This window comes from Elephantulus edwardii, unplaced genomic scaffold (assembly GCF_000299155.1).
Source record: "Elephantulus edwardii isolate Elephantulus edwardi_28Jun2011 unplaced genomic scaffold, EleEdw1.0 scaffold00047, whole genome shotgun sequence".
NCBI classification, from domain to species: domain Eukaryota; kingdom Metazoa; phylum Chordata; class Mammalia; order Macroscelidea; family Macroscelididae; genus Elephantulus; species Elephantulus edwardii.
In genome coordinates this window covers 15,376,782-15,402,934 of record NW_006399797.1, presented here as the reverse complement: position 1 = coordinate 15,402,934, position 26,153 = coordinate 15,376,782, and the positions used below count along the sequence as shown (strand labels likewise).

The window sequence follows — 26,153 nt, the reverse complement described above, 5'->3', positions numbered from 1 at the left end:
GGCTTCCTGCCATATCCCAATTCTTTAAAATCCTTCGAAAATTCAAAGAACTATTAAATACTGTTTCTCTCTTAAATCTCTCCTCCAAGTTTCACTAAGTTTCTGTTTGGTGTTTGGATAACATTTCCCCCATTTCCACAAAGGCTTTTTTCCTTCATCCACCTTAGTACCATTTACTTCAAATTTTCAACAAAGCTCCTTGTAAGCTGCAAAGATGGTAGGGAGTGGTGGCAGGGGAGAGTATTAAATCACCATATAAACAAAAGAATAATAATTTCATTCATTTAATAAGGATCAAAGAATAATTTTGTTAATTTAATAAGGAGTATTTGTTGTAATTTGCTCTTTTGTTGAATGGGTTTCTGTTTTGTTGTCTACGTTTTCACTAGAAATTTTAGAATAAAAGTAATGACTATGAAATGCTCTGAGAGGCTGGGAAGCTGTTACTAAGAGGAAACCTCTTCAATTCCATCCACTGCCTTCTTTTTGCATTAGTGATCTTAGTGGATAAGGAGTTGCGCTGCCAAGTCAAAGGTAGACAGTTCAAAGCCACAGTTGCTCTTCATGAGCAAGACAGAAAGTGTACTCCTATGCCATTTACAGCCTCTGAAAAATCCACTGGAAGGCCAGCTATGAGTCAGTTCAGCAATGAGTTGGTTTTTTAATCCCATCAGGCTGTTTTGTTTACTAACTCCACATAGAGATTCCAGTTTAGTGAAAGCTTAAGAGAATACCTACTGTAGGCCAGAGAACCTGATTTGGCTTTTTTCCTCTGGTTTTTGAAAACAGGTCAATTTCCTTGCAATCATGGGACTTTCATAAAGGAGCCAGGCAACACTTTAAAGAAAATACATGAGCTGTGACTATATAAGGCCCCATGCTGGCAGCAAACCCCAGAAAGGGAGGCAAGAGGGAGCCAGTCAGACACACTGATTTGTGCATATGTACTGAGGCTTCAGTCCTTCATGTGCATAGGGCCCCAGTGATTACAGGACCCTGGAAGATCTTCCTTTCAGCTTCCAGGAATGACAAGACATGCGTGGGGACAAAGGAAGTCTTGTGCAGGGACTTCTCTCTCCCAGGCCTCATGGATGCTCCTCTCCACATTCTATCCTTTCAGGTTACAGTAATAACTAGATAATTGCAGGTAGAGGTAGTCTCTGCAAGTTCGGTGAGTCAGTCTAGCGAATTATGGAACGCACCAGAGGCAGTGAGAACCAGTGGAGGCTGGTGCCCATCTAATTGGCAGGGGATGTGAGGATAAGGTCCCAAATAGTGGAGCCCTGACTCTGGGGGATTAGGGCCAGAAAGTGCCACGTGGATGGGTAGTGTCAGGATAACAGAGTAGAAAATAAGGGGATGGGGCATCACTTCATTTTGGTAATGAGCCTTATTTCTGCTATTATAAAAACCGTAGTTCGGTTTTGGTTATGTAGTATTTCTTTTAGGGAGCTCTGGTGGTCTAGCTGGTAGGGAGTTGTGCTACTAAGCCAAAGGTGGCTCCTCGCTGGAGGTTCAAATCCACCAGCTGCTCTGCACAATAAAGATAGGCAATCTCCTCCCGGGTGACTGAGAGCCTTGACAGCCTCCGAAAACCTGCTGGACGTTTCAACTAGACAGCCAGGAGTGGGCTGAGTCTCTTCAACACTTTGTTTCCTACTGAAATGATATGAAACCAATTAAAATAGATGTGCTAGATTTAAATATTGACTTGAAAACTTTGGCAAAAATGAGAAATCATCTTCCAGCATAGAGAGAGGACTTTATGCATGTCCTATGTGCCCTTCCTTAAGAGAATCAGAACATTTTTGACACATCACAATTGCATTACAGTAATATTAATTCCATTTTCAACAGTATAGAATTTTAAATTTCATGTATGTCATTTGATAGACAAATCATCCTATAAGCTTCATGTAATCATCTTTGAAAAGAAGAATGATCATTTTTGTTCCAGAGGATTAATAGTTTTATAAAGTTCCTCTAAAACTAGGTCACATTTAAGAAAATTACCTTTGTGTTACTTCTTACAAACCGTGATTCAATGAATCTTGTACTATTATTTTTTTCCTTTTTGCACCCTTGAAAATAATTTGCACATCTGACAGCATTTCTCATCTTCTTGAGGCAACTTTGTTTTCTTTGCAAACACCCAGTTAAGGACGCAAACACCCAGTTAAGGACGCAAACACCCAGTTAAGGATGCAAACACCCAGTTAAGGACGCTGTACCAATTTGCTCTTATTTCCTTCTTGTTCACTGAGTTTAAAGTGAGTATAGGTGAGGATGCCAAATAATGTACATAAGATGCCAAGACCCTGGTTGATTGACAGCGGATCCTTAAATAAAACATATCCTCCAAATAAGGTAATGCAGAATTTGAAGTGTCCAAACATGTTATAGCTGAGGTTTCAGATAAGGACAAAAACAATCACAAGCTAGATGCTATATTCCACCCCCAACACTACCAGCACCCCTACAGTGTCCCCTTCTCCTCTATCTCTCACTTTCAACACACACACACAGACACACACACAGAGTCAAGCCTTTCTCTGGCTAGAAGGACTGGCATGAAACATACTCTGAACAGCAGCCATTTATTAAAAAAAAAAAGCAAGAATTTCAATCAAGCGTTGGGGCAAGCCTAGGTTGTTCAGGGAGGTTTTAGCAATAAACTGGTTGACAGAAGACTGCCATTACTCTCCCTGTCAGTCCTCTCAAAGACAGGTTAAATGGGTTACAATAAAAGGTTGGGAAACAAATTGTAGACAAAGAGTAGGAAAGAGAACTTTTGCACAGCAAGTTATGACTTTGTCTTAGTGGCATTTCTAGTAATACTTTCATGGCAAATGAGGTGAGATGTGTTGGGATAGCAAAAGGTGCCACAGATTGATTATATTCCCTAAAAATACACGTATCTAATGCTATAAGAGAGCTCTGGTGGTCTAGTGTTAAGAAGCTGCGCTACAATCCCAAGGCACATGGGCTCGAATCTACCAGCTGCTCCAGAGGAGAAGGATGGGCAGTCTCCTCCCATCTGATTTACTGTCTCTGAAAAACCACTGGAGGGTCAGCTATGGTTCTGTTCTGACTTAATGATACACAACAACAAAAACCACAGATATAATGTGGAGCTATGTACTGATCCCCTAAGATCTGATAAAGCAAACAGTGGTAGAATTAAGGGTGGAATGTAACATTCTCTAAGACCATCCAGCCCTAACTAGATGTAAAGTGTTGACCTAGGGTGGCTTATAAGACCTTATATCTCATGAGAGATAAAATCAGGGGAAAGCTAGCAAAGAGGGCTTGGGTATCATTAGGAACATCAAAAAATAATTGCCAGGATTGGAGTGTATCTTTTGGATTTGAGTCCCCTCCGTGATCAAACTCCTTGACATGGAACAACACGGAGGTGTCCAGGGAATGCTGGGTCTACAGAGGCTGAAGGAAACAAGGACTTTACATCCTCCACATCCCCAGAGAGGGGCCTTCCGCTAGAGGAGGTCTTCTGAACCTGGTCTTCCAGCCTTCTAAAGAGTCAGAGAATAACTTTCTGTTTGGTAAAGCCATCCACCTGTAGTAAGCCTGTTACAGCATTAGATAACTACAAGAGGGAGCAAACTCAATACAAACACATCTAGTATGCTTGATTCATATCCATCCACTCAAGAACAACACTAGAAATAGCTATCACTCATGTGCTCAGGGTACTACACTAATCTATCACAGAAGGATAATATAGTACCTACCTCGCGGAGTTACTGTGAAGATTAAATGAGTTAATACACGCCAAGCAGCCAGCATATACTAAATACCATCTTTTAGCTATAATAATAGTTATATATACACATATATACACATAGATATATAGACATAAAACAACATTATTTACATGTAATAAATAACTACTTGATGCTTCACACATGACCCTTAGTGGTATGGTGGTTAAGTGCTTGGCTGCTAACTAAAAGGCTGGTAGTTTGAACCACCTGCTGATCCATGGGAGAAAGTAGGAAGTCAGATTCCATAAAAACCATGTTGCTGCTATTAAGGGCTGTTGAGTCAAGCACAACTCATAGCGACCCTATGAACAACCAATCTGAACTCTGTCCTGTCTTGTGCCATCCTGACCATCCTCGACATATCTGAGTCTACTGTGACTGAAACGGTATCAAACTATCTCATTTGTGATGTCTTTGAGGGTCTTCTTCTCCTTCGCTGACCCTCTACCTTTCCAAGGGTAATATCCTTTTCAACATGTCCAAAATGTGTGAGATGAAGCTTCACCATCTTTGCCTCCACTGAGCACGCCAGATGCACTTTCTCCAAGACTTAGCTGTTTGCTCTTTTGGCAGTCCATGGCATATTCAACACCCTTCTGTTGCGCCACAACTCAAATGCATCAATTCTTCTTGTCATCCTTAATCAGTGCCCAGCTCTCAAATGTACAGCAGGTGACTGGAAAGACTGTGCACCTCAGAATCAGGTGCACCTTAGTCTTTAAACTGCTCTGCAGGTCATTGGAGATCCGTGATAGCAGACTTTCCTAACACATTACATCTCCTGATCTCTTGACTGGTGGTTCCAACCAAGCGTGGTGCTGACTGTAGATCCAAGCAAGATGAAATTATTGACAATTTCAATCTTTTATCCTTCTATCATAATGTTGCCTGTTGGTTCATTGGTGAGGATTTTGTTTCCATGATGTTGACATGCAATCCATGGGCTGCAGTCCTTGCTCTTCTGCAGCAAATGCTTCAGGCCCTCCTCACTTTGAGCAAGCAAGGTTGTGTTATCTGTATGACACAAGCTGGTGATGAGCCTTCCTCCAAACCCGATGCCACACTCTTGTTCATAAAGCCCAGCTTCTCATATGATTTGCTCAGAATATAGAATGAATGGGTATGGAGAGCGGATACAGCCCTAATGCACACTTTTCCCAATTCGAAACCATGCAGTGTTCCCTTGATGTTTGGATAACTGCTTCTTGGTCTAGGTATAGATTCCATATAAGCATACTTATGAATAATGGAATTCCCATTCATCTCAAGGTTAACCACAGTTTGTTATGAACCACACAGTCAAATACCTTTGCAGAGTCAATAAAACACAAATAAATATCCTTTTGATTTCCTCTGCTTTCAGCCAGGATCCATCTGACATCAGCAATGATATCCCTGGTGCCATGGCCTCTTCTAATCCCAGTCTGAATTTCTGGCAATTCTTTGTCAACATATGATTCTAACAGTTTCTGGACTATCTTCAACAAATATCACGGCTTTGGAAATCCTGTACAGTGGTTCTACTCTGTCATTAGAGTTTGTATGATTCATGGTTAACTTGACGGCAATGGGTTGGGTTTGGCTATTTTAAGGTCCTGGACATATATTCTTTCCTTATGAGGAGCCAAACATGGTAGATATTCTTTTCCCCACTTTTTAAGTGACCTGAGAGCTCTCACGACTTGCATGGACCCGTAAGTAATGTCAGACTTGGGAATTCACCCCTGGATCGATCTGACCGCAAAGCCCAGTTCTTTCCTGTTTTGAGCTTGTCTAGTAGCCCAGGAGCTCCTGCTGGTGACACCACACCTCACCAAGAAAACCTGCTTGCTGCACAGACTTCATGATTTCCTGACACAGGATTTCCCAAGGACTTGAATTAGAACCAAAATAAAATATGCTTCATTTCAGTTATGATCTCAATTCAGTTTTGACTTAGCCTCACATACACCAACCACTTTGGATCCTACCACTTTAGCTTTAAATGTGTTTATTCCTCAGCCTCTCTCTTAAGTAGTTAAAATGGGCTAAAGATATTTATACTCCATAGCAGGTAAATGTGAAGAGAAAGCTTCAGTGGACTCTCTTATAAACTGAAAAAACGAGTGGTCTAAGTTGTTATTTCCAGTTCCTCTCCTCCGACTCTCCATTCCATTCCAGTCAGGGTTTCACCCTGGCACCCAACTGCTCTTGTCAAAATCATCAGTTATTTCTTTCTCCCCAGATCCCACCACTGACCATCGGTCTTGCTCTAGGAGACCTGTCAGTGGCATCTGACCTTCTCTTTTGGAATACTCTGCTCACTTGGCTTTTGCGCCACTCTTCATCCTTCCACCTAATTGCTCCTCCTGGTCTTTCACCTAGTTCCCTTCTCAACTCTGATCAATGGAGTGACTCAGGACTCTACCTCTGGATACCAATCTCACTACATTAAGGAACGACACACTCCTTATGGAATATTTCGAGCCCCTCAACTCTGAGAGTTGGATTTTTTAAAAAAATCCTTTTGTCTGCTCACACCCCCACCTTAATATCAAACAGGTCACTCACACAGAATAGCTTCAAAACTGAGCCTCTACTCTTCCCCTTCCCCTCCAAACCACCATCAAGCTGTCCCTTCACAGCTGAAAGCAACTCTGCTCCACCAGGTGCTCAGCCAAAACCCTTGCGAGACATCATGTCTCCTCCCTTGTTCTTCATATGCTTTATCAATAAATCCTGTGTCTCTAATTCCTAAAAAGAGAAACTATCAAATTGTCTATCTACTGACATCCATCAGTCACTTCTTGCTTTCGTTCACCTAGGTCTACTTCTCCCACCCTGGTGACTGTCAGACTGCAGCAACCTTCCAGGGTCCACCTCTTTCCCTTGCATCCTTCAGTCCAACAGCTCTAAACAAGGGTGATTTCACCACTGGAGAAATGTCACAAGACATCTGTGGTTATTAGAGAGGGGGAATGAGGGTGGCATTGGTATCTACTATACAGAAGGCAGAGACGCTCCTAAAACGTCTTACAGTTCACAGGACGGGCCTCCACAGCAGACTTATCCAGCCAGAAGGTCCTAGAAGGGAGCTCTGGTGGCCTAGTGATAAGGAGCTGTGCTGCCAACAAAAGGCACACAGTTCCAACCTACCAGCTACTCTGCAGGAGGAAGGTGGGCAATCTCCGCCTGTGTGATGGACCAATTCTGAAAATCTGCTAGGCGGTCAGTGATGAGTCGGTTCTGACTCGATGGTACCAAAGCAAGTGTCAATAGTGCTGCCGGCTGAAAAGCTCGGCTTTAGTCTATTTTCCACATAGTAGCCAAGGTAATCTTATTAGAAATCATGCCACTTCTCTGTTCCCAAGGCCAATGGCTTCTCATTTCACTCAGAGTAACAGGCTTCATACTCAAACTGGCTCCTGGTTCCCTCTTGGAGACACCCCTGCCCCCTGGCTCACAGTACGGGCTTCTTTGTGGCCATCTGGCAGGAGCAGTGCTGCCTACCCAAGGGCATTAAGGCTTGAATTCACCAACTGCTCTGTGAGACAAAGATCGGCAATCTCCTCACATGCAATTTACAAGCCTCTAAAAGCCTGCTGCAGAGTCAGCTTTGAGTTGGTTCCGATTCAACGACACACAACCACAACAACCACCTCTCACCTGCTGCTTCCTCTGCCTGCCGTGTAGCAACCCCACTTCCTTGTGATCTTTAAACTCATCTTCTGAGTGATAGCTTCTTGGCTACCCAGCCTGAAGTTTGAACCCTGTCCCCTAAGAAGTTCATAACTCCTTGCTTTACTTTTTCTCATCATTAATAGGTAACATAATATACCCCTTCCTCATTTGTAGTTTATCTTCCTTACCAGAAGGTAAGCCTGTAAGTGTAAAGGTTTTATGTACTTTGTCCTTAGAGAAGGACATCATGTTTGGAAGAGTGGAGGAACAGCACAAGAGAGGAAGACCCTGGATGAAATGGATTGACTAATAAGAGACTGGAGTTATAAGGCAAAGTGTGTCAGACACAATGGAATTAGCTCATGGTAGAGCAGGGTTCAGAGCTGTCATACACAGGGTCACTAAGTCGGAGTGGACTCAATGGCACATAACAACAACATACCCACAGGGAAAACAAACAGTCTGAATCCACCTGATGCTTTGTGGAAGAAAGATGGGCAATTCCTCCTGTGTGATTCACAGCCTCTGAAAGCCTGTTGGAGGGTCAGCTATAAATCAGTTCCAACTCAACAGTTATGAGCGGAGATTGTATCTGCATTACCTGACCTATTGCAGATGGTTGTTGTTGTTGTGTACATAGAGTCGGAACCGACCCATGGATGACTCTCCAGTGGGTTTTCAGAGGCAGTTAATTGCACAGGAGGAGACAGCCCATCTTTCTCCCACAGAGCAGCTGGTGGTCTTAAACTACATGCCTTCAGAATTGTGGCACAGCTTCTTGCTACCAGAGCCATCACAGCTCCCTGTGTAACAGATGCTGTTGTTGTTGTTATGTGCTGTCAAGCTGCCTGCGACATATAGCAGATACTCAGTAAAATATCCTATAATAATGAATGATTCATACAATATTTTATAAATACCTACTGAATGAATGAATGTTTTCTTAATCAAGGCATGTCTTGGTGCTGCAAAAGTTCTGGAATCAGACCACTTGGGCTCAAATCTGGATGCTATACTTTTCAACTGAGCTACCTTAAATGCCCTATTTAATCTCTTTGTGTCTCAATTTGCTGTTGCTATTCTGTGGGGTTGAGTTGGTACTGACTTACAACAGACCTTCCAGCAAGTTTTCAGGGGAGTAAATGTCATGGGAGGAAGATTGCTCATTTCTACGTTGGAGCAGCTGGTGGACTCAGACCATGTGCCTTTGGATCAGAGGTGTAGCTTCTTACAGCTAGGTCACCAGAGCTCGCATGTCTCTACTCTTGTGTAAATAAAGTGGTAGAATTCATTTCACAGAGTCACTGTGAGAAATCAACAGCCTAATCTAATCAAAGTGCTTCAAATAGTGTTTAGCATAAAATAAACAATTAGTAAGTGTTGGGTTTTTTTAATATTTAATATCTTTTTAAAAAATTTATAATTATTACCATTGTTAATGCTCCTTCTTGATACTTAGCAACTAATACTGCATATTTGCTAGCATGTCAGTGTTTACTCACTCAAACTCTGACACAACGTCACTAAAACATCTTTCCAGTCTGTGGAAATGCACACCTTGTACCTGCGAAGGGGTGGAGGCAGAATGAACTACCAAGAGAACACAATGTCAGGCAGAAGGGTGGGGAATGGGCAGCTGAACTGGACCTACACCTTCAACTGTGACTTATATTCTTAATGTAAATTCAGAAAAACAGGCACACTCATCTCCAAATTTAGTACAAAATACACAAAGTTGGATGCCAAGAGTTAGAAAATATGTTTTGTAATCACAATTAAAGATATTCCTACTTTATTACTCTAGACGGATGAAAACTGATTAAAACCCAAGTCCCTTTTCCACCATTCACTCAACAAATATTTATTTGACCTACTATTTGTAAGAAATAGCACTGTATTTGTTTTATAAAAAAAAAGAGTTTTATAAATACTGTTACTTAAAATCTAAAAAGCCATTCATGGTAAAGAAAGCTATGTCTTTTCTCCCATTCATACTTCTGTAAATTTTTACGGACTTTAATGTGAAATGGTGTAATAAAAGACTAAAAAATAACCCACTCTACTCACTCAGGCCATACACAGGGTGGCTAGTATGAGACTAGAATAAGACAGTGACTGTGAATATTTTGGAAAATACAAAAGATTATGCATTTTTTATTATGAAAAGGATACGTGACTGGTGAAGTGTTCCCAATGATCCAGTAAATTGATAAGTTCACCATGAAAGCTATCACTCCAGACAGCAGTACCATAACCTACAAATAAATGGAAAGACTCATTAGTGCTAACTGGGCACAGTCACTGTAATTGTCAAGCAAAACCAAATTTCATTATATTTATTTTATTATTATTGTTGTGTGTATACTGTCAAATCAGATCCAACTGGTACAGGAGGAGATTGCCATTCCTTCTCTACCAGAGCATCTGATGGATTGGAACTGAGCGCCTTTGGGATTTCAGTGCAGCTTCTTGCCACTAGGCCACCAGAGCTCCTTTCATTAAGCTGTTTTTTTTTTCTTTCTATAATTATATTTTATTAATTTTCATAAACATTTACAGAGATTTTGGGCTTCCACTCATTCATTGTTGCACTATTCTCTCTACCCTCCTCCCAGTTTGTTCTTGTCCAAATGCCACAGTGCTTGTCAAAGCCAGTTCTGATTAATCTTCTTTGTCAGTGTATCCTTTGCCATTCCCTATCACTCCTCCCTGAGAGATACTTCATCCTGAGTCATAAGGAAAAGGGGACGGCGTATTCTCTTAGCTACTTCCTGCTGAAAAGGGACGCTGTGGGTTTCAGGGTGAAGATCTTCTCTCACTACTCTATAGGGCCCCTTTGGCAGTAGGAAACACGTAGACTATTATGGAGATTGATTTTGGAATTCAGATGCACTCTTATTGATTGTGCTTGGCTGTACATGTACATATCCTTCAAGATGTATCATGGGGGTGTTGCAACCTAGAAGACACAAATTTGACTAACAAGTTATAAGTACATGAGTCCAAAAATTATGGAAAAGTAAAAGAAAAGATTCTTTCATTGTTTTACAAACACTCCCCCAGGTCCCCTCCACCATGCAGCCCTCGATCTAGTCTCCTGTGATGACAGAAATACCCAGTTACATCTCTCTTTTAGACGGTTCTCTCCCTCCTCTGTTTCAGTGCAGTATACATTATTGAACCCTTCTTACTCAGTCTCTCCCCAACCCCAAGGACAGTCCCATTCTACAACAGTGGCATCATGTAATATTTGTCCTTTTGTGACTGGGATATTTCACTCAGCATAATATTCTCCAGAGTCAACCATTTTGAATAATATTGCATGAGTTCCTTGTTTTTTAATGCAGCATAGTATTCCATTGTGCGAATATACCACAGCTTCTCTAGCCATTCGTTTGTTGATGGGCACTTAGGTTGTTTCCAACTCCTTGCTATTGTGAACAAAGCTGCAATAAACATGGGTGTGCATATATCTGCTTGGATGTCAGCTATGGTCTCTTCAGGGTATATTCCCAGTAGTGGAATTGCTGGGTCAAATGGTATCTCTATTTGCAACTTTTTGAGAAAGCGCCATACTGCTTTCCACAGGGGTTGCACCATTTTCATTAAGCTGTTTTAAAAAACTCAAACATTACCCATTAAATACAAGGAAAAAAAGTTGCACACCCACTTTTATTGTGTTATTCACAACAGCAAAGAGATGGAAACAACTCATGTGCCCATCAACAAATGAATGGACAGAAAAACTATGGTACATTCACACACTGGAATATTATGCAGCATTGAGAAACAATGAACTCATAAAACACTACACACCATGGGGGAGTTATGCTGAGTGAATTATCTCAGTTACAAAAGGACACTGAATAACACTGCTATTATAAAATAGGACAGACATGGGGGAGTTTGGGAAAGAATGGGAAAAGAGTGGATAGATAATGAACACTCCATTAGAAGAAGGCAAGAAGTGTCCTAAAGGAATATATGATTAGGTGTTATGTATATGACAACAATCTGGAAGAAGGGGGGCACTGTGGGATGGGTTCGAGAAGGGGGAGGGAAGAGAGGGAAGAAAATGTTCAACAATGAAAAAATAATAAATATAATTTTTTTAAAAAAAAAAAAAAAAAAAAATAATGCCTTTGGGAGACAGCCAGAATCAAAAGATTGAAAGAACAGAATGAAAAGCATTTAGAAATGTAATTCTGTCTGTATGGATTAATGCAAAATTCTGTATTAACATACTGCTTGTGAATGTGAATTTAATTTCATTTTTCTTATGCAATTGGGGAGTAAATTATAATAATTTATAAATTATTACAACGATCTATATAAACTATATAGCTTTTATAATATGTTCATTACATAGTGTTACTATTATTACTAGTCTATAAAAGCAATGCATATATATTATAGAAAAATCAGAACATAAAAGCAAGCAAAAAGACAATTCTCATAATCCCAATCACTCACCAGTGTTAACTGACACCTTGATATGTATTCTTCAGATCTTTCTCTAATGTACAATAAGTACACTGTAACTGTTATTGAAATGAAATCAGTAAACATTCATTGCTATCTAAAAAAGCAGGCCAGGCTAGGCATATAGTATGTTCAAGGTACCTGCCCTCATAGAGCTTAGAAAAGTCCAGAAGACACAATAAAAACCATTATAACCACAGGCTGTACTTACTGCTATGCACTTACCATGTATTGTGGAAATCCAACAATTGTTCTTTGATACTCTACTTACATTAACCCTTTCAATTCTCAAAATTATCAATGACAACATTAAATACTATCTTTTTCTCATAGATGGGAAAAGACAGCACAAAGAGGGAAAGTAATTTGCCTATAATCACATAGCCAGGAAGTGGCAGGACTGAGATCTAAGCCCAGGCAGTCTGTTTCTGGAACTCTTAGCCCATCCAGCCTCTAGGCAACCTCTCAAACTCTCCAAAATAGAGAACCACTAAGACTTCAGCTCAGCTAATAAAAGAAATGGAGCCCTGAGTGCTACATCATCATAGTCAAACACATGAAACTGACCTTACAGAAATCTCAAGGTAGGAGATCGCTGTTTGGGCTGGGAGAGAAAAGTCTTTGGATCTGATGATGCTGTATAGATTCTTAAAGAGGGTAGACCATGTGCCACAGTGTGGAGGCATCCCAGGGAGGCATTCCAGGGATGTTCATGGGACAGTGAATAACCAACCTGGCTGATGACAGGGGGAAAGTGGGCTGCATCACTGTATATACAAACAAGGGTCTGTTTGAATCCATGCCACAATTTAGATGTTATAAAGCTATTTCCTTTATTGGGAAGATAATTTAGATGCAAATTTTGGTTACCTCTGAATAGTACAGGAGTTTAAATTCCAAAAGTATAAACTAACACTAACACCTGAAGGATGTACTCTATATTATAAACAGTCTACTATAAGAGGCCAAAGGACAACACTTGCCCCAAACCAATGGTGAAAAGACAAAGAGGGGCAGAAACTGGGGAACCACAAAGGTAATGGGAGAATGTTCACATAGTGTGGGAACTGCAACCGATGTCACGGAACAATTTGTTTATGAATTATTAATTGGAAAACTAACTGGCTTTATAAATGCCCACCTACACAGCACAATACAGTAGTAAAAGTAAGTAAATAATTACTTAGGGTGAAAAAAAAAGAAATTTAAGCTCCAAAGAGTACATATCTGATTTGAAGATTATTTCTGTCCCAACTGACCTTTATTAATTCTTAAGCCAGCAGTCATAAGGATGTCAAAGGCCCATGATCATGACCCAAAGATCCATGTCCTATGAACACAAGTAGAGGAAGACTTCCTTTGTCTTATATCACTGAGAAGTCTATTATATATGCCATTTCAACGAAGAAAAACTTGCTCCTTAAAGATTTTAAAATTTTTTAGACTTACATCTAAAACTTAATCATTGTCATTCTTAATTCTACTGAGTTCATAGAATCTGACATAATTGTATCTTGATGACCTGATGTGCCATTAAAAACACAGCTGCTTACTCCCAATTGCTCTGAGCTAGCAATATCTCCAGGGACACTAGGAAGGAATGCAGCCTACTCTCTCAGTAAGTGGATCCAGACTGCTGTGCTCTTAGCTTTGATTTATTAAAAATTATCATTTCTGCTACTTTCATTTATTTCCTATATGTCAGGGGTCACAGTTTCATGAATGGAAGAAGGAGCTGAGAGTCCGTTTCCTCCACAGCAAATTCAGCTCTGGCACATGGGTTGCTGTGAGTTGAAATCCACTTGGCTGCCCTCACCACCACCACAAGCTGTAATGGTCTGAGGACCAGATGATCAAGATGGTTACAATTTCTATAAAATAAAGCAAAAATATTATCTCCGCAATGGTCCAATGATTTAAACTTTGGAAACAGGGAGGAGTGTGTCAAAGTATTCAAAGGACTCTTGGTGCTGCAGTGGGTAAGTGTGTGGCTGCGAAGCAAAACGTCGGCGGTTCACATCCACCAATCGCTCCTTGGGAGAAAGCTATGGCAACCCGCATGCCTTAGGCTTCTCACGTAGCAGGCCTACTCTGTCCTTTCTATTAGTGTGCTCATTGGCAGCATAGGAGAATGGATAAAACATGGCCTCTGGAGCAAGAATGGGATTCAAATGTTGGCTTTCTATGTTGGTTAGCTATGTGATCTTGGGCCAGTTATCTAATTGTCACCCAGTTTGCTCATCAATAAAAATAAAATAATAAACACTATCCACCACAGAGCTGTGAATGATGATTAATTACTAGTTGCAAAGTGCTTAAAATACTACCTGGAAAACAGAAAGTTATGTAGAAGTGTTTATTAAGTTAATACCACCAGCAACAAAGACATTATCATTGCCTGTGTTCAAAGGTTAAAATTATGGGAAGCAGAAATTCCTGTTCACTTTCCAACTTACAATGTTCCCAAGGTACATATACCTGTTGACCTGGAAATTCTACTCTTACGACCACTGCATGGGGTAGGGAAAGGAGCACACAATATACAAGGACATGTATACATGTTTATTCCAACACTGTAGTGGCTTAGAATTGCAAATAAAATTAATGCCCCCTCAAAAAAAGCACTGTTACAAAGACATATAATAAATGATTTAGAAAGGGAGCTCTGATAGCTTAGTGGCAAGAAGCTGTGCTGCAATCCCGAAGGTGTGCAGTTCGAATCCACCAGATGCTCTGCTGGCGAAGGAGGGGCAATCTCCTCCTGAACCAGTAGGATCCAACTCGATGATACACAACAAGAAAAGAAAAAAAAAAAGAATGATTTAGAGAAGTCTTCATGAGGACTTGTTAAGTGAGAAAAGCAAAATCCAGAAAAGCACAGATAATATGATCCCATTTTTGTAGAAAGAAGCAAAATTTTAATTAATGTATAAAGAATTTTAACCTGTCTGTGAGGAGTCATATCAGAACTCTGGTTACGTAGCCCACAGCAAGCTGCCTTGCTAAAACCCAAAAGCAGTACCTCTCTGACAGTTTAGATTCACCAGAGGCTCCATGGCGAGAAGATGGGAAATTGCCTCCCATGTGATTTACAGCCTATGAAAATCCACTGGAGGGCCAGCTATGAATTGGTTCCAACCTGATGGCAATGAGTTTGAGGGTTTTTAATATGTATGTATGTGTGGGCTGGGGCCGTGGGTCGTAGGAATATACTAATGGCAAAGAGAAAAACCACAGAAGTACAAATGCTAGAATGTTAATATACCACTTGCAGGATGCAGTCAGAGTCAGGCTAATGGGACGTGGAATAGTGTGAGCTAGGAAGACTGGAGGAAAGGAAACCACAATAAAAACAGCAATACAATATGATCCCATTAATATAAATCTTCTCTCACACACGTCATGATCATCACCAAAATGCTAAGTGTGGCAAGATTCCAGGCCCCTCACTTTATTATTTTCAAGTATGCTCATATATGGTCAGAAACTATACAATGAACCCTTCCTACTTATATTGTTAAAACCATTAGAGCTGTATTTCATTGTGAAAGAAACCTAAAATTCCAAATTATCTGTGGGCTGTGCGGTTAGAACACTACCAGGTATCAGCATTCTAATTTTGATTTTGCTATTGACTTGATGTTTGACTTCAGGCAAGTCCTTTAGTCTCGCTGTGCTTTAATTTCCTCAGTTAAGAAACAATCTTTCATTGTGCTTTCCTTCCGGGATAATGATGAAGATTAAATATTAGAATGTATATAAAACAGTACTCTGAAGATTAAATGTAGCATTAGCAATTGCAAGATTATTATTAGGCTGTTTCTTTGACACATTTAGAACTTACCAAAGCAGAAACTGACCAGGGACCAAATATTCCTCCTTCTCCAAACATTGGCTCAAAGAAGGGTACAGCCACCACCAACATGGCGGACGACATGGGCGCCTGGTAGTACAGCAGCTGCATGGAGTTGACTTGCAATTCATGCTGTTTGGCTCCTACCCACTGAAAGGTAGACAAAACAGGTTAGGCAGAATCAACTTAAAAAACAAAAGGTATAACTCTAGTCACAGAGAGAGGAGTGTGGGGCGGGGACTGGGGGAAGAAGGAAAACCTAATTAATTACAGATTTGCCTGCCTAAATAAATCCTTAATCATTAGCTCTGGGAAATTTGGTCTCATAAAGTTTTTCTTTCTTTCTTCTAAGGGTGAGCAGATTTCCTTTGTTTATTATTTCCCGTTATGGTTTTAAAGAGCCCCCAACCCAGATTCTTGTAGGACTGGAGCACAAATGGGTTCCAGGCAAGTGAGGCCGAGGACATGGCTCTGGATGCAGCTTCTCTGCCTCTGCCTGTGTTTGATGATAAGCAACCAGGGTCTTAAAAAGCTTGGAAGCTGTCACGGAAGGCACAACTATTAGTCTCTTCTCATTTGGAGCAAAGAAGAGTGAAGAAAATCAAGGACCCAGAGAAACAACTAGTTCAAAGAACTAAGAGACTAAGAAAGAGACCAACCACCCAACCAAAGCCTCCATTAGCCAGAGAGCAAGAACAAGGTGGCGCTGGATTACCACCACCAACTGCTCTGATCGGGACCATGGCAGGAAGTTCTGGACAGAGAAATAGAAAAATGTAAAAAAAAAAAAAGTAAACTCAAAAAAAAGGTCAGACTTACTAGTTTGAAGGATTTGTAGAACTTCCTGATACTGTGGGCCTCAGGCATCCTTCAAACATGGAACTGAATCCACTCCCACAGAAAACCGTTCAGCCTAACAACAGACAGACCTTGAGACTGAATAGTAACACCCATGAGGAATGAACTCAGAAAAACCAAGAGGGTAGCATTTTTCTAAAACCAAAGTTCAGAAGGCAGGAAGGAGAAGAGAAAAAAATAACGGATAAATGGAATCAAGGGAATCATAAGATGTGGGGAGAGTACAGGAGAATTCCAAGTAATGCGACAATGTAGCTGTATATAAACTGTTGAATGGGAAGATAATTTTCTCTGCAATTCTGAATATAAATCACAAGAAAATGTTCTAGAAAATTCTCCTTTTCTCTCCTGGTCATAATAAATGAAGGCAAGTAAATATAAGGACACACCAGCATCTAAGATTTTTGGGAAACAAGGGAGGAATTGAGTAGCTTGAAAAGGAGAAAGCTCTTTGGATTCACTTTTCAAAATCCAACGAATGTAGAGAGAGTTTTCTTCAATGTGCATGACTTTTCTGTGGGTAATCCACCCGTCCTCCATAAATCACCAACCCTAAAACGGTAACACTATTCAGCAGAACCAGTGTGTCCAACCTCAAATCCCATCAGACGTCAAAACGCTTCACGAACACGACGGGAAAGGAGGCTTTAAGGAAAGCCTCGTGCAACTGTGAGCAAGATCTGGCAAGAACAGCAAGGCTTGTGAATCTAACACCTCCTACACAGCTCTTCTTCCTGTATGTCTGGGCATCCTGTTACGTAGACTCTGTCTACAGAAATTCATCAAGACAAAAACAGGAAAGCAGGGAAGCTGGCACATACTCCTGCTAGCCTTCAACTAAGTCTTGTGTGGCTAAGAAGGTCAGAGGATTTATTCTTCACCTGCTTCTCCTTGGATACAGCAGTGGGCAAAACCAGATGCCAAGTATGTGCACATTCTTTAACCACCTCCCCGGACAGCTGCATATGCCTTTCCCACAGAACTGTCTGATCAGTGATCTCACTGCAGTGTAAGCTGGCTGCTTCTGCACAGTATCACTATACTACTGAAACTGCTCCTCCAGAGGACACTTAACCACATCCAACTGCAAAATTTCAAGGGCTTCCCAGCCCTCTTCTTGCTGGCCCTCTCTGCCCTACACATTGCAGAACTGTTCAATCTCACAATGAACTTGCAGGACAGAGCAGACTCGCTCCATTGGGTTTCTGAGTCTGCAAATCTTTACGGAAGCAGATGATTGTATCTTTCTCTGAAGGAAAGGCTGGTGGGGCTTTTACAATTGACCTTTTGATTATCAGCTCAATGCTTCGCTGCTCGTGCTTCACTGCACTACTAGGGTTCATAGGCTCTCTTGGGTTGAATCGAACTCATAGTGATCTGATGAACAACAGATCTGAACACTGTCCTATTCTGTGCCATCCTCAGAGTCTCTGACACACTCAGGCCCAGTGCTGCATTCACTATGTCAATCCACCTAGTTGAGGGTTTTCCTTTCCTTCGTCATCGCTCCCCATTTCCATATATGATATCTCTCTCTAAGGAATAATCTCTCCTAGGTACATGCCCTAAGTATATGAAATAAAGCTTCTTCATCTTTGCGTTCAAGGAGCAGTCTAGATGGACCTTCTCTAAGACATACCTGTTTGTTCTTCTGGTAGTCCATGGAATCTTCAGCCCCCTTCTCCAACATCACAGCTTAAAGGCATCATACCTGTCAGTCTGCTATACTGTAGAAGTAATCTGCATATTGCTAATTACTTTGTATCTTGGATATCTGTATTCTTGCTTGTTTATCATTGTTCTAATTAGTACAGCACTTGTCTATCAGTCCGCTTGTACTTGTGGGTTGCTATGATGCTGAAAGCCACTGGTATGTCAAATGCCTGAGGGGTCACCCATGGTGGACAGATTTTAGTGGAGCTCCCAGATTAAGACAGACTAGGAAGGACTGGGCATCCACTTCTGAAAGAACAGGCCTCTGAAAACCCTATGAATAACAGCTCTCTCTATAGCACCTGAAAATTCTCTTGGAAAAAATTCCCTGATCTTATCAAATGCACTTCTTCCTTCACTTACAATTTTTACAGTGCATGCCTGACCTTTTAATTTCTGACAAGTTTCTTCCATGATTTGCTGAAATCTTTAAAATCTGTATTATCAACAACTCTGAGTTCCTTCTTTGAACATCCTGAAGTTCACATCTTCAACAATTTACTGGTTACCTTCACTCAGATAATTGGCAGCCACTTGTTTAAAATAACTTCATATTCCTTCTATAAACTCTCTCATTGCTATCAAGTTGGAATTGACTCATAGCTGACCACTGGGTTTCCCAGATTACAAACAGCACAGGACGAGAATGACCATCTTTTCTTCTGGGAACTGTAGGTGGATTCAAATTGTTGTTGAAGTGTGGCCTTTGTAAAATTTACTATGGACTACACACCAAACAACGACAACGACAAAGAGAGAGCTATGTTGGCCTAGTGGAAAAGAAGTTATGCTACCAAGCCAAAGGTGAGTGATTTTCATCTGCGGCCCTCGACCAGGTTCAAATTGTTTTCCTGTCAAACATTCTTGTAGGTGGTATAGCACTGGTCTGTGCGTTGCTGTACAGAGGTAACTCTTGTGATGCTGAAGACTGTGACAGTGATATGCCAATTGTGGTAATGGGTACCCATGGTGGACAGTGTTGGCTGGAGCTTCCCGACTAAAACAAGCCTGGAAGCAGGAGTGGCATCCACTTCCAAAATGGCTTGCCTCTGGAAACTCTATGTACGAACAATGCTCAGGCTGTTCGTTCATAGGGTCGCTATGAGTCATCTACGATTCGACGGCACCAAACAACAACACTGCCACAGGTCTTCTCTACAGACTCATGGTAGGTGCCATGGAGTTGCCTATGACTCATGGTGACCCCATGAACAACAGATCAGACCTTGCTATATCCTGCACCAGTCTCAGCATTTCCGCTACTGTAGTCACTGTGTTAAGATCAGTTCCTCTTACATCCATGCACTTAATGATACGATAGTTACCAAGGATCACATCCCTTATTTTCCCCACTCTCACATTCATCCAAGTCCTAATTCTTTCTTCAAAAGATCTCTAGAATGCTTTTGCACCACTCTGTATCCACATCCACTATCTTAGATTATAAGCCTATTCTGTTACAGTAACTAATCATTCACTCTCAAGAGAAAATTTTACCCATTAATGACATTCATTTATTGGCTAATCTCATTTCAAATACTACTCTGTGGGGTATTTGTTGTTGTTAGGTGTTGTTGCATTGGGTACGACTCATAGCGACTCTATGAACAAAAATTCTGAAACTTGTTCTATATCCTGTGCCATCCTTCCACCTTCTGACACACAAGAGCCCATTGCAGTAGTCACCATGTCAATCCACCTAGTTTAAGGTCTTTCTCTTTTTCACCAACCCTCCACCCTCCATCATGTCCTCCAAGGAATACACCTCGTAGTAACATGCCCAAAGCAGCACTTCCAAGGAGCACTCCAGCTGCACCATCTCCAAGACATATCTGTTCATTCCGTTGGGCAGTCCATGGGATGTTCAGTGCTCTTCTCTACCACCAAAGCTCAAAGGTGTCAAATCTTTTTCTATCATCCTTTTTCACTGTCCAGTTCTCAGATGCATAGCAAGTACTTGGAAAGACCATGGCCTGAATCAGATGCACTTTAAGTCCTCAAACTGACATCATTACTCCTCAATAATTTGGAGGGGTCCCTAACTGTAGATTTTCCCAGTGCAATGTGTCTCCTTGTTTCCTGATTGCTGGTACTAAGGGTGTTAATTGTGGATACAAGCAAGAGAAAGCTATTGACAGTTTCAATCTCCATCCATCATGACACAGCCTATTGGTCCAGTGGTAAGACTCTTTGTTTTCTTGATATTGACAAACAAGGCTGCATTCCTTGATCTTCTCAACAAGTGCTTCCTTCAAGTCCTTCCTCCGTACTTTCAGCAAGCAAGGTTGTGTCATTGCATAACATAAGTTACTGATGAGTCTCCCTCCAATCCCGATCCCACACTCCTCTTCAGAGAGTCCAACTTCTTGGATAATTTGCATACAGACTGACTAGGTATGGAATAAGAATACAAGCCTGATACACTCCCTTCTCAATTTTAAACCATGCAGTGCTACCCTGCTCTGTTCACACAACAGTCTCATGATCCAGGTATAGGTTCCCCATAAGCACAACTAAGTGCTCTGTGATTCCCATCCTTCTCAATTTCAGTCACAACTTGTCATGATCCACACAGTCAAACATCTTTGCATAGTCAATAAAGTACAAATAGACATTCTTCTGGTATTCCTTGCTTTTAGCCAGGATCCATCTGACTTATTTTTTTTTGGGTGCCATCATGTCAACTCTGACTCATAGTGACTCTATGTGTAATAGTGAAATCTTACCCGAAACAGCATCATCTGCACAATCGGTCCTTAAATCCACAGCTGAAGACACTGTGTCAGTCCACCTCCCTGAAGGTCTTTCTCTCTTTCATTGACCCTTCACCCTTCCAAGATTGAAGTCTTTTTAAAGGCCTAGTCCTTTAAGACAACATTTGCTATTGTTGTTATATGCCATCAAGTTGCTTGCAACTCACAGTGACCCTGTATAGAACAGCTCTGAACCCTGCTCTATCTTGAGCCAATCTTATTGTCTCTGACACACCTACCCCTAAATACCCCAGTCACTGAGTCAGTGCATCTCATCCAGGCTCTTCCTCTCTTGCACTGTCCCGCTACCCTTCCAAGTATGCTGTCCCTCTCCAAAGAATGGTCCTTTCTGGCAACATGCCCAAAGTAGGTGAGATGGAGCTTCAGAACTCTTGCCTCCAAATAGCTGCCTAGTTTCACCATATAGAATTCTTTAGTTCTAATCAACAAAAATGCTGAGGTTTGTGTGCACAAAAATGGTCATAACGATACAAACAGTTGTTTTTAGGTGTCACTGAGTTGACTACAGATCATAGAAATCCTATGAACAACAGATAGTAACCTTGTCATATCCCACAGCATCCTTAGGATCTCTACCACATTCAAGTCCATTGTTACAGTCACTGTGCCAATCCACCTTGTTGAGGATCTTCTCTTTCTGTGACCCTGTGCTTTTCCCAGCATAATGTCTTTTTCCAAGGACTGGCTCCTTCTGGACAACATGTCCAAAGTAGGTGAGATACAGTTTCACAACCTGGCCTCTAACGAGCACTCTGGTTGCATGTCTTTATCACAGATTTTTAAATTCTTTTGGGAGTCTATGGGCTATTTAATACTCTTTGTCAGCACCACAACTCAAAGGCATAAGTTCTTCTTTGGTTTTTCCTATTCATTGTTCAACTTTTAGCTGCATAGGAAGCAAGAGAAAATACTATGGTTTGGGTTTCACACACCTTAGTCTTTAAAATGGCATCCTTGCTCTTTAGTGCTTTGGAGAGGTCTTTGACAGTAGATTGTCCCAATGCAGCATGTTTTGTTGACTGTGGATACTAGTAAAATGAAACTGCTGACAACTTCAATCTCTTCTCCAGCTATCATGATGTTTCCTATACATCTAGTTATAAGGATTTCTTTTTTGGCATTGAGAAGAAATCCATATTGAAAGTTCTTTGATTTCCTGCAGCAAGTGTTTCAAGCTCTCTTCACTTTCTGCAAGTAAGGCTGTCTCATCTGCATAATGAAGGTTGTGGATGAGTCTTACTCCAATCCTGATGCCAAATTCTTCTTCATACAGTCCAATTTTTCCAATTTATTTAGCACACAGATTAAATACATATGGAGAAAGGATACAACGGTGACACACACCTTTCCTGATTTTAGACCACACGATATCCCTTCGTTCTAACAACTGGTTTTTGGAGTATGTTTTGGGTTGTGCATGAGTACAGATTCATGTTCTGTGTATGATCAATCTAATTTAACATTATATATACCAGTGATTACAATCCTACTTGGGACTAGAATGTTAATTAGGCAGTATTAGTGTGTAGGATGTGTCTACAATCAATTTTTTTTTAGATTCAAGCAAGTATCAAGTAAAGGAGGTATGGAAGATGAGTGTCAAGGAATGGAGAAATAAGAGATGAGAAGAAACAAGGACTTGCCCAGAGAGTTCACAAAAAGAAAGCCTTTTCTTAGAGCCAGCACCTTCAGCTGGAACTTCTTAAACTTTGGAAAATAAGTCCTCTCTGTTAACATTACACAGTGGTGCTATTTCTGTCACAGCATCACTAGATACCTAAGACTGTACCCAAACACAACTTGTCTAAAGCACTAAGCTGAGCATCCTTTGCAGGGTAAAGGTGTATCATGGATACACTGGCTCTCTCCTTTCATGCTTCCATTTCTTATATTATTTAAAGTGTTCTATGCCACTTTAAAAAAATAACATTCAACCAAATAATTTATGCAACAATGTTTCTAAGGTGATTAATATTACAACATTTAAGTTGCCAGTATTGATGAACTGCCAAGGTTCATAACAAGAATGCTTCCATTTACAACCAGTGGCAGTTTGTCAAAACAGTAAAACTGGTTAAAACATTTTGGGTTACATTTCCCATACAGACACACCCTAGGATTTCTAGTCCACAATTTTTAGTATAGAGAGAATACTGTTTCACTACAACCTACACCAAGTTATTTTTCCTTCTTCCTTACTTCAGGAGACCAAAACGGAAAGCTGTTGGGAATTTATGATGAGAAAAGTGAATTCGTGAAAATATTTTTGAATGAATGCCAGATGCAAAGTATAAGAAGTGAGACAGCCATTACTATAAAGTTCTCTATTCATACAGACCAACGAATAGAAGCTGATAGACAAGTTGTAGCAGCTGCTTTTTTTTTTGTAACAATCTAGAAATTTAAAGTTTTCCTTCTTTAAATTTTGAAAGTATACTTGTTCACAGTAATGTTTTAAAGAAGAAATTGTAACTATAACCAATAAGCTTAGTTCTCAAGTAAAAACTCTTATTACTCATGTTATTAGTATTTCCCAGAATTAAGAATAGTTTCACCCCAAACTCAGATGGTTAAGCCTGGGCATTATACACTTACAAACAAGTAGGTATTTGATGAGCATCATACACCCAAGTCTCTCTGTATCCTTTCTTCTTTTCACCTTGTGTCAACTTATGCAATTATGCTTTCTTCCCAACAGTCTATTGTCTCTATACTGTATTTTCTAAACCTTGGGATACAGCTTCAAAACATATGAAATCTGCTAAAAAGCACATAAGAGAAAAAAAATTACCAACCACTTGATAAAGGGATGTAACTAAAACACCAAGAGCAGCAAACACCATTCCAAGGAAATTAAACTTCACATCGTAATAAGAATTTAGGATTACACCTAAAGTTATAGGAATCTGTAAAGAAAAAGAAGTCAATATTTAGAGTAAATAACACAATATATATTTAGTACCCCTTTCACGATGTTATAAACACATAAATGGGAAACAATGAACCTCTATAAAATGAAAATGACAGCACCTTACTGTTGTTCACATTTAATACTGTTTTAAATCGAGAGTAAAATAATGAAATGATGCATGAGCATCCAAGTAAATACATGGATACTGAAACAAAATGTCTAAATAACATATAAACACAGATGATCAGAGATCATCTAGTAAACGCTAGTAAAATAGTAAGAAAAACTATAAGTTAATTTATAATTATATTAGGATATCTCTTTGTAAAGACACAGAAATCCCTGTAATAGTTTACCAGATTTATCAAGGCTTACATTTTATGCTGAACTTTTAAATACACTTTTTTTTTTAAATACTTTGCATGGCTCCCTAGAGGGAAGCTGTTTCAATTTCGCAGAACTTCTAAGCACCGTGTTGCATCACCCTATACCGTTTTCCTTTTTTTTAATCGAAAACAGCACGTAAAGATTTCAACCTAATTGGTTATTAAAATTCAAATAAACACACACTTTCCTGGGCTAAGAGCTCACTACAGAGCAAACACGGCTTTCCCCCCACCCCCACCCCAAAATAAGCATGAAGTTCAGATGCTCACAGAAGACTCATCTGAGGATTTCTAGAGCACGGATAAGGGCTTAGTGCAGGGTTAAACAATGTGCATTCAAATTTCCCGGGGAGGAGCACGACGCTCCAGGAGATGGATGATGAAAGGTGCGCCTCGGGAAAAGCCTAGGCTACTCACCAGCGTGAGCTGTACTCTGGTGGAGAAGGTTTTCTTATAGTAGACGGTTTGGATGGCGATGATCACCGGTGTGGTCATGGCCTTGGCCAACTGATAGGTGCCTATGGTGTTGTTTTGCAAAGAGAGATTGGTGAAGACCACGAAGCCACAGAAGCTGAGGGCGAGGAGAAGGAGCTTGGAGGGCGGCAGACTTTTGGGGGAAAAGATGTTCAGCTTCTGGCAGATGTACAAGCCCAGCCAGGTAACCACGAAGTGCACCAGGGTCAGGCTCATGTTGGGGAAGCCGTGGTGCACATAGATCCATTTGTTGAGAAACACGATGCAGATAGACACTAAAAGGTTGAGCAAGAGCCCCGCGGTGATGCGCCCGTTGTCGCGCACTCGGTCCACCAGCGATGCCATATTTCCCGCCCGCGGCCGCGCGGCGACCCCAGTGAAGTCGGGGCTCTCCAGCCTCAGAGTGGGACTCCCGACCTGCCTCGGCCTGCCCTTCCCCTCCTCCTCTGCCGCTGCCTCCCAGCGGCTGCCAGCCTCAGCTGTCGGCCTGCGGGGCATGTACTCCACTGTTCCCGGGCCAGCGGACGCCAAGGCGGCAACACACACGAACACACACTCCGCCGCCGCCCATTGAGCGCCCGGGACGCCCTCCTCCGCCAAGCCCCGCCCCGCCCCGCCCGTCTTAGGTCACGTGGCTCGGGGCACCAGCACTTCCCCCCGGAGCAGCCTGCGGCGTGGCCCCTCTTCTGCGCAGGCGCTTCAGGGGCTGCACGGGCAACGCTGTCATTACCGCGCAACATGGGATATTATTGAACCGCCTTCTCAATGTTTGCATTCCTTTTGTGTTCACCTGACTGGTTAGACAGCTTCATTATCAAGCTTGTGGAGAGGGCACTGTTGGAGTACAGACATTGTTGACCCATTTCATGGGCGAGATAGATGGCCAAGTCACTGCCCTAGAGCTGGAAGCTCTTTACGAGTAGGGTTAGTGGCCTCTAGACTTGACTTACATGTAAGTGATTTGGGAAAGCGCAACTTCTTGTTAGGTGTCATGTAGTCAAGTACTACTCATAGCGAACCTCTGAACCTTGTCCTATCCGGCGTCATCCTCATCTTCTCTGATATATCTCAGTCTATTCCTGCAATCCCTATGTCACTCCATCTGGTTGAGGGTCTTCCTTTCGCTCGCTGACGCTCCACCTTTCCAAGCATGATGTCCCTTTCCAAGGAATAGCCTCTATTAATAACATGCCCAAAATATGTGATAGGAAGCTTTGGCGTCCTTGCCTGTAAGGAGCACCCTGGGTATACTTGCTC

At 41.3% G+C, this 26,153-nt stretch overlaps 1 protein-coding gene across 1 annotated transcript; it reads right to left on the bottom strand.

The window, feature by feature from the left end:
* Nucleotides 1-2,205: 2,205 nt before the first annotated feature.
* SLC35E3 (solute carrier family 35, member E3) lies at nt 2,206-25,411 on the bottom strand. Its single transcript, XM_006886076.1, has 5 exons — nt 24,840-25,411; nt 23,921-24,031; nt 15,772-15,930; nt 9,618-9,700; nt 2,206-2,403 (listed from the first exon to the last, which is right to left on the bottom strand). Exons 1-5 carry the CDS (start codon nt 25,392-25,394, stop codon nt 2,217-2,219), a joined length of 1,095 nt encoding a protein of 364 aa, XP_006886138.1. The 5' UTR covers nt 25,395-25,411; the 3' UTR covers nt 2,206-2,216.
* Between the last annotated feature and the right edge of the window lie 742 nt (nt 25,412-26,153).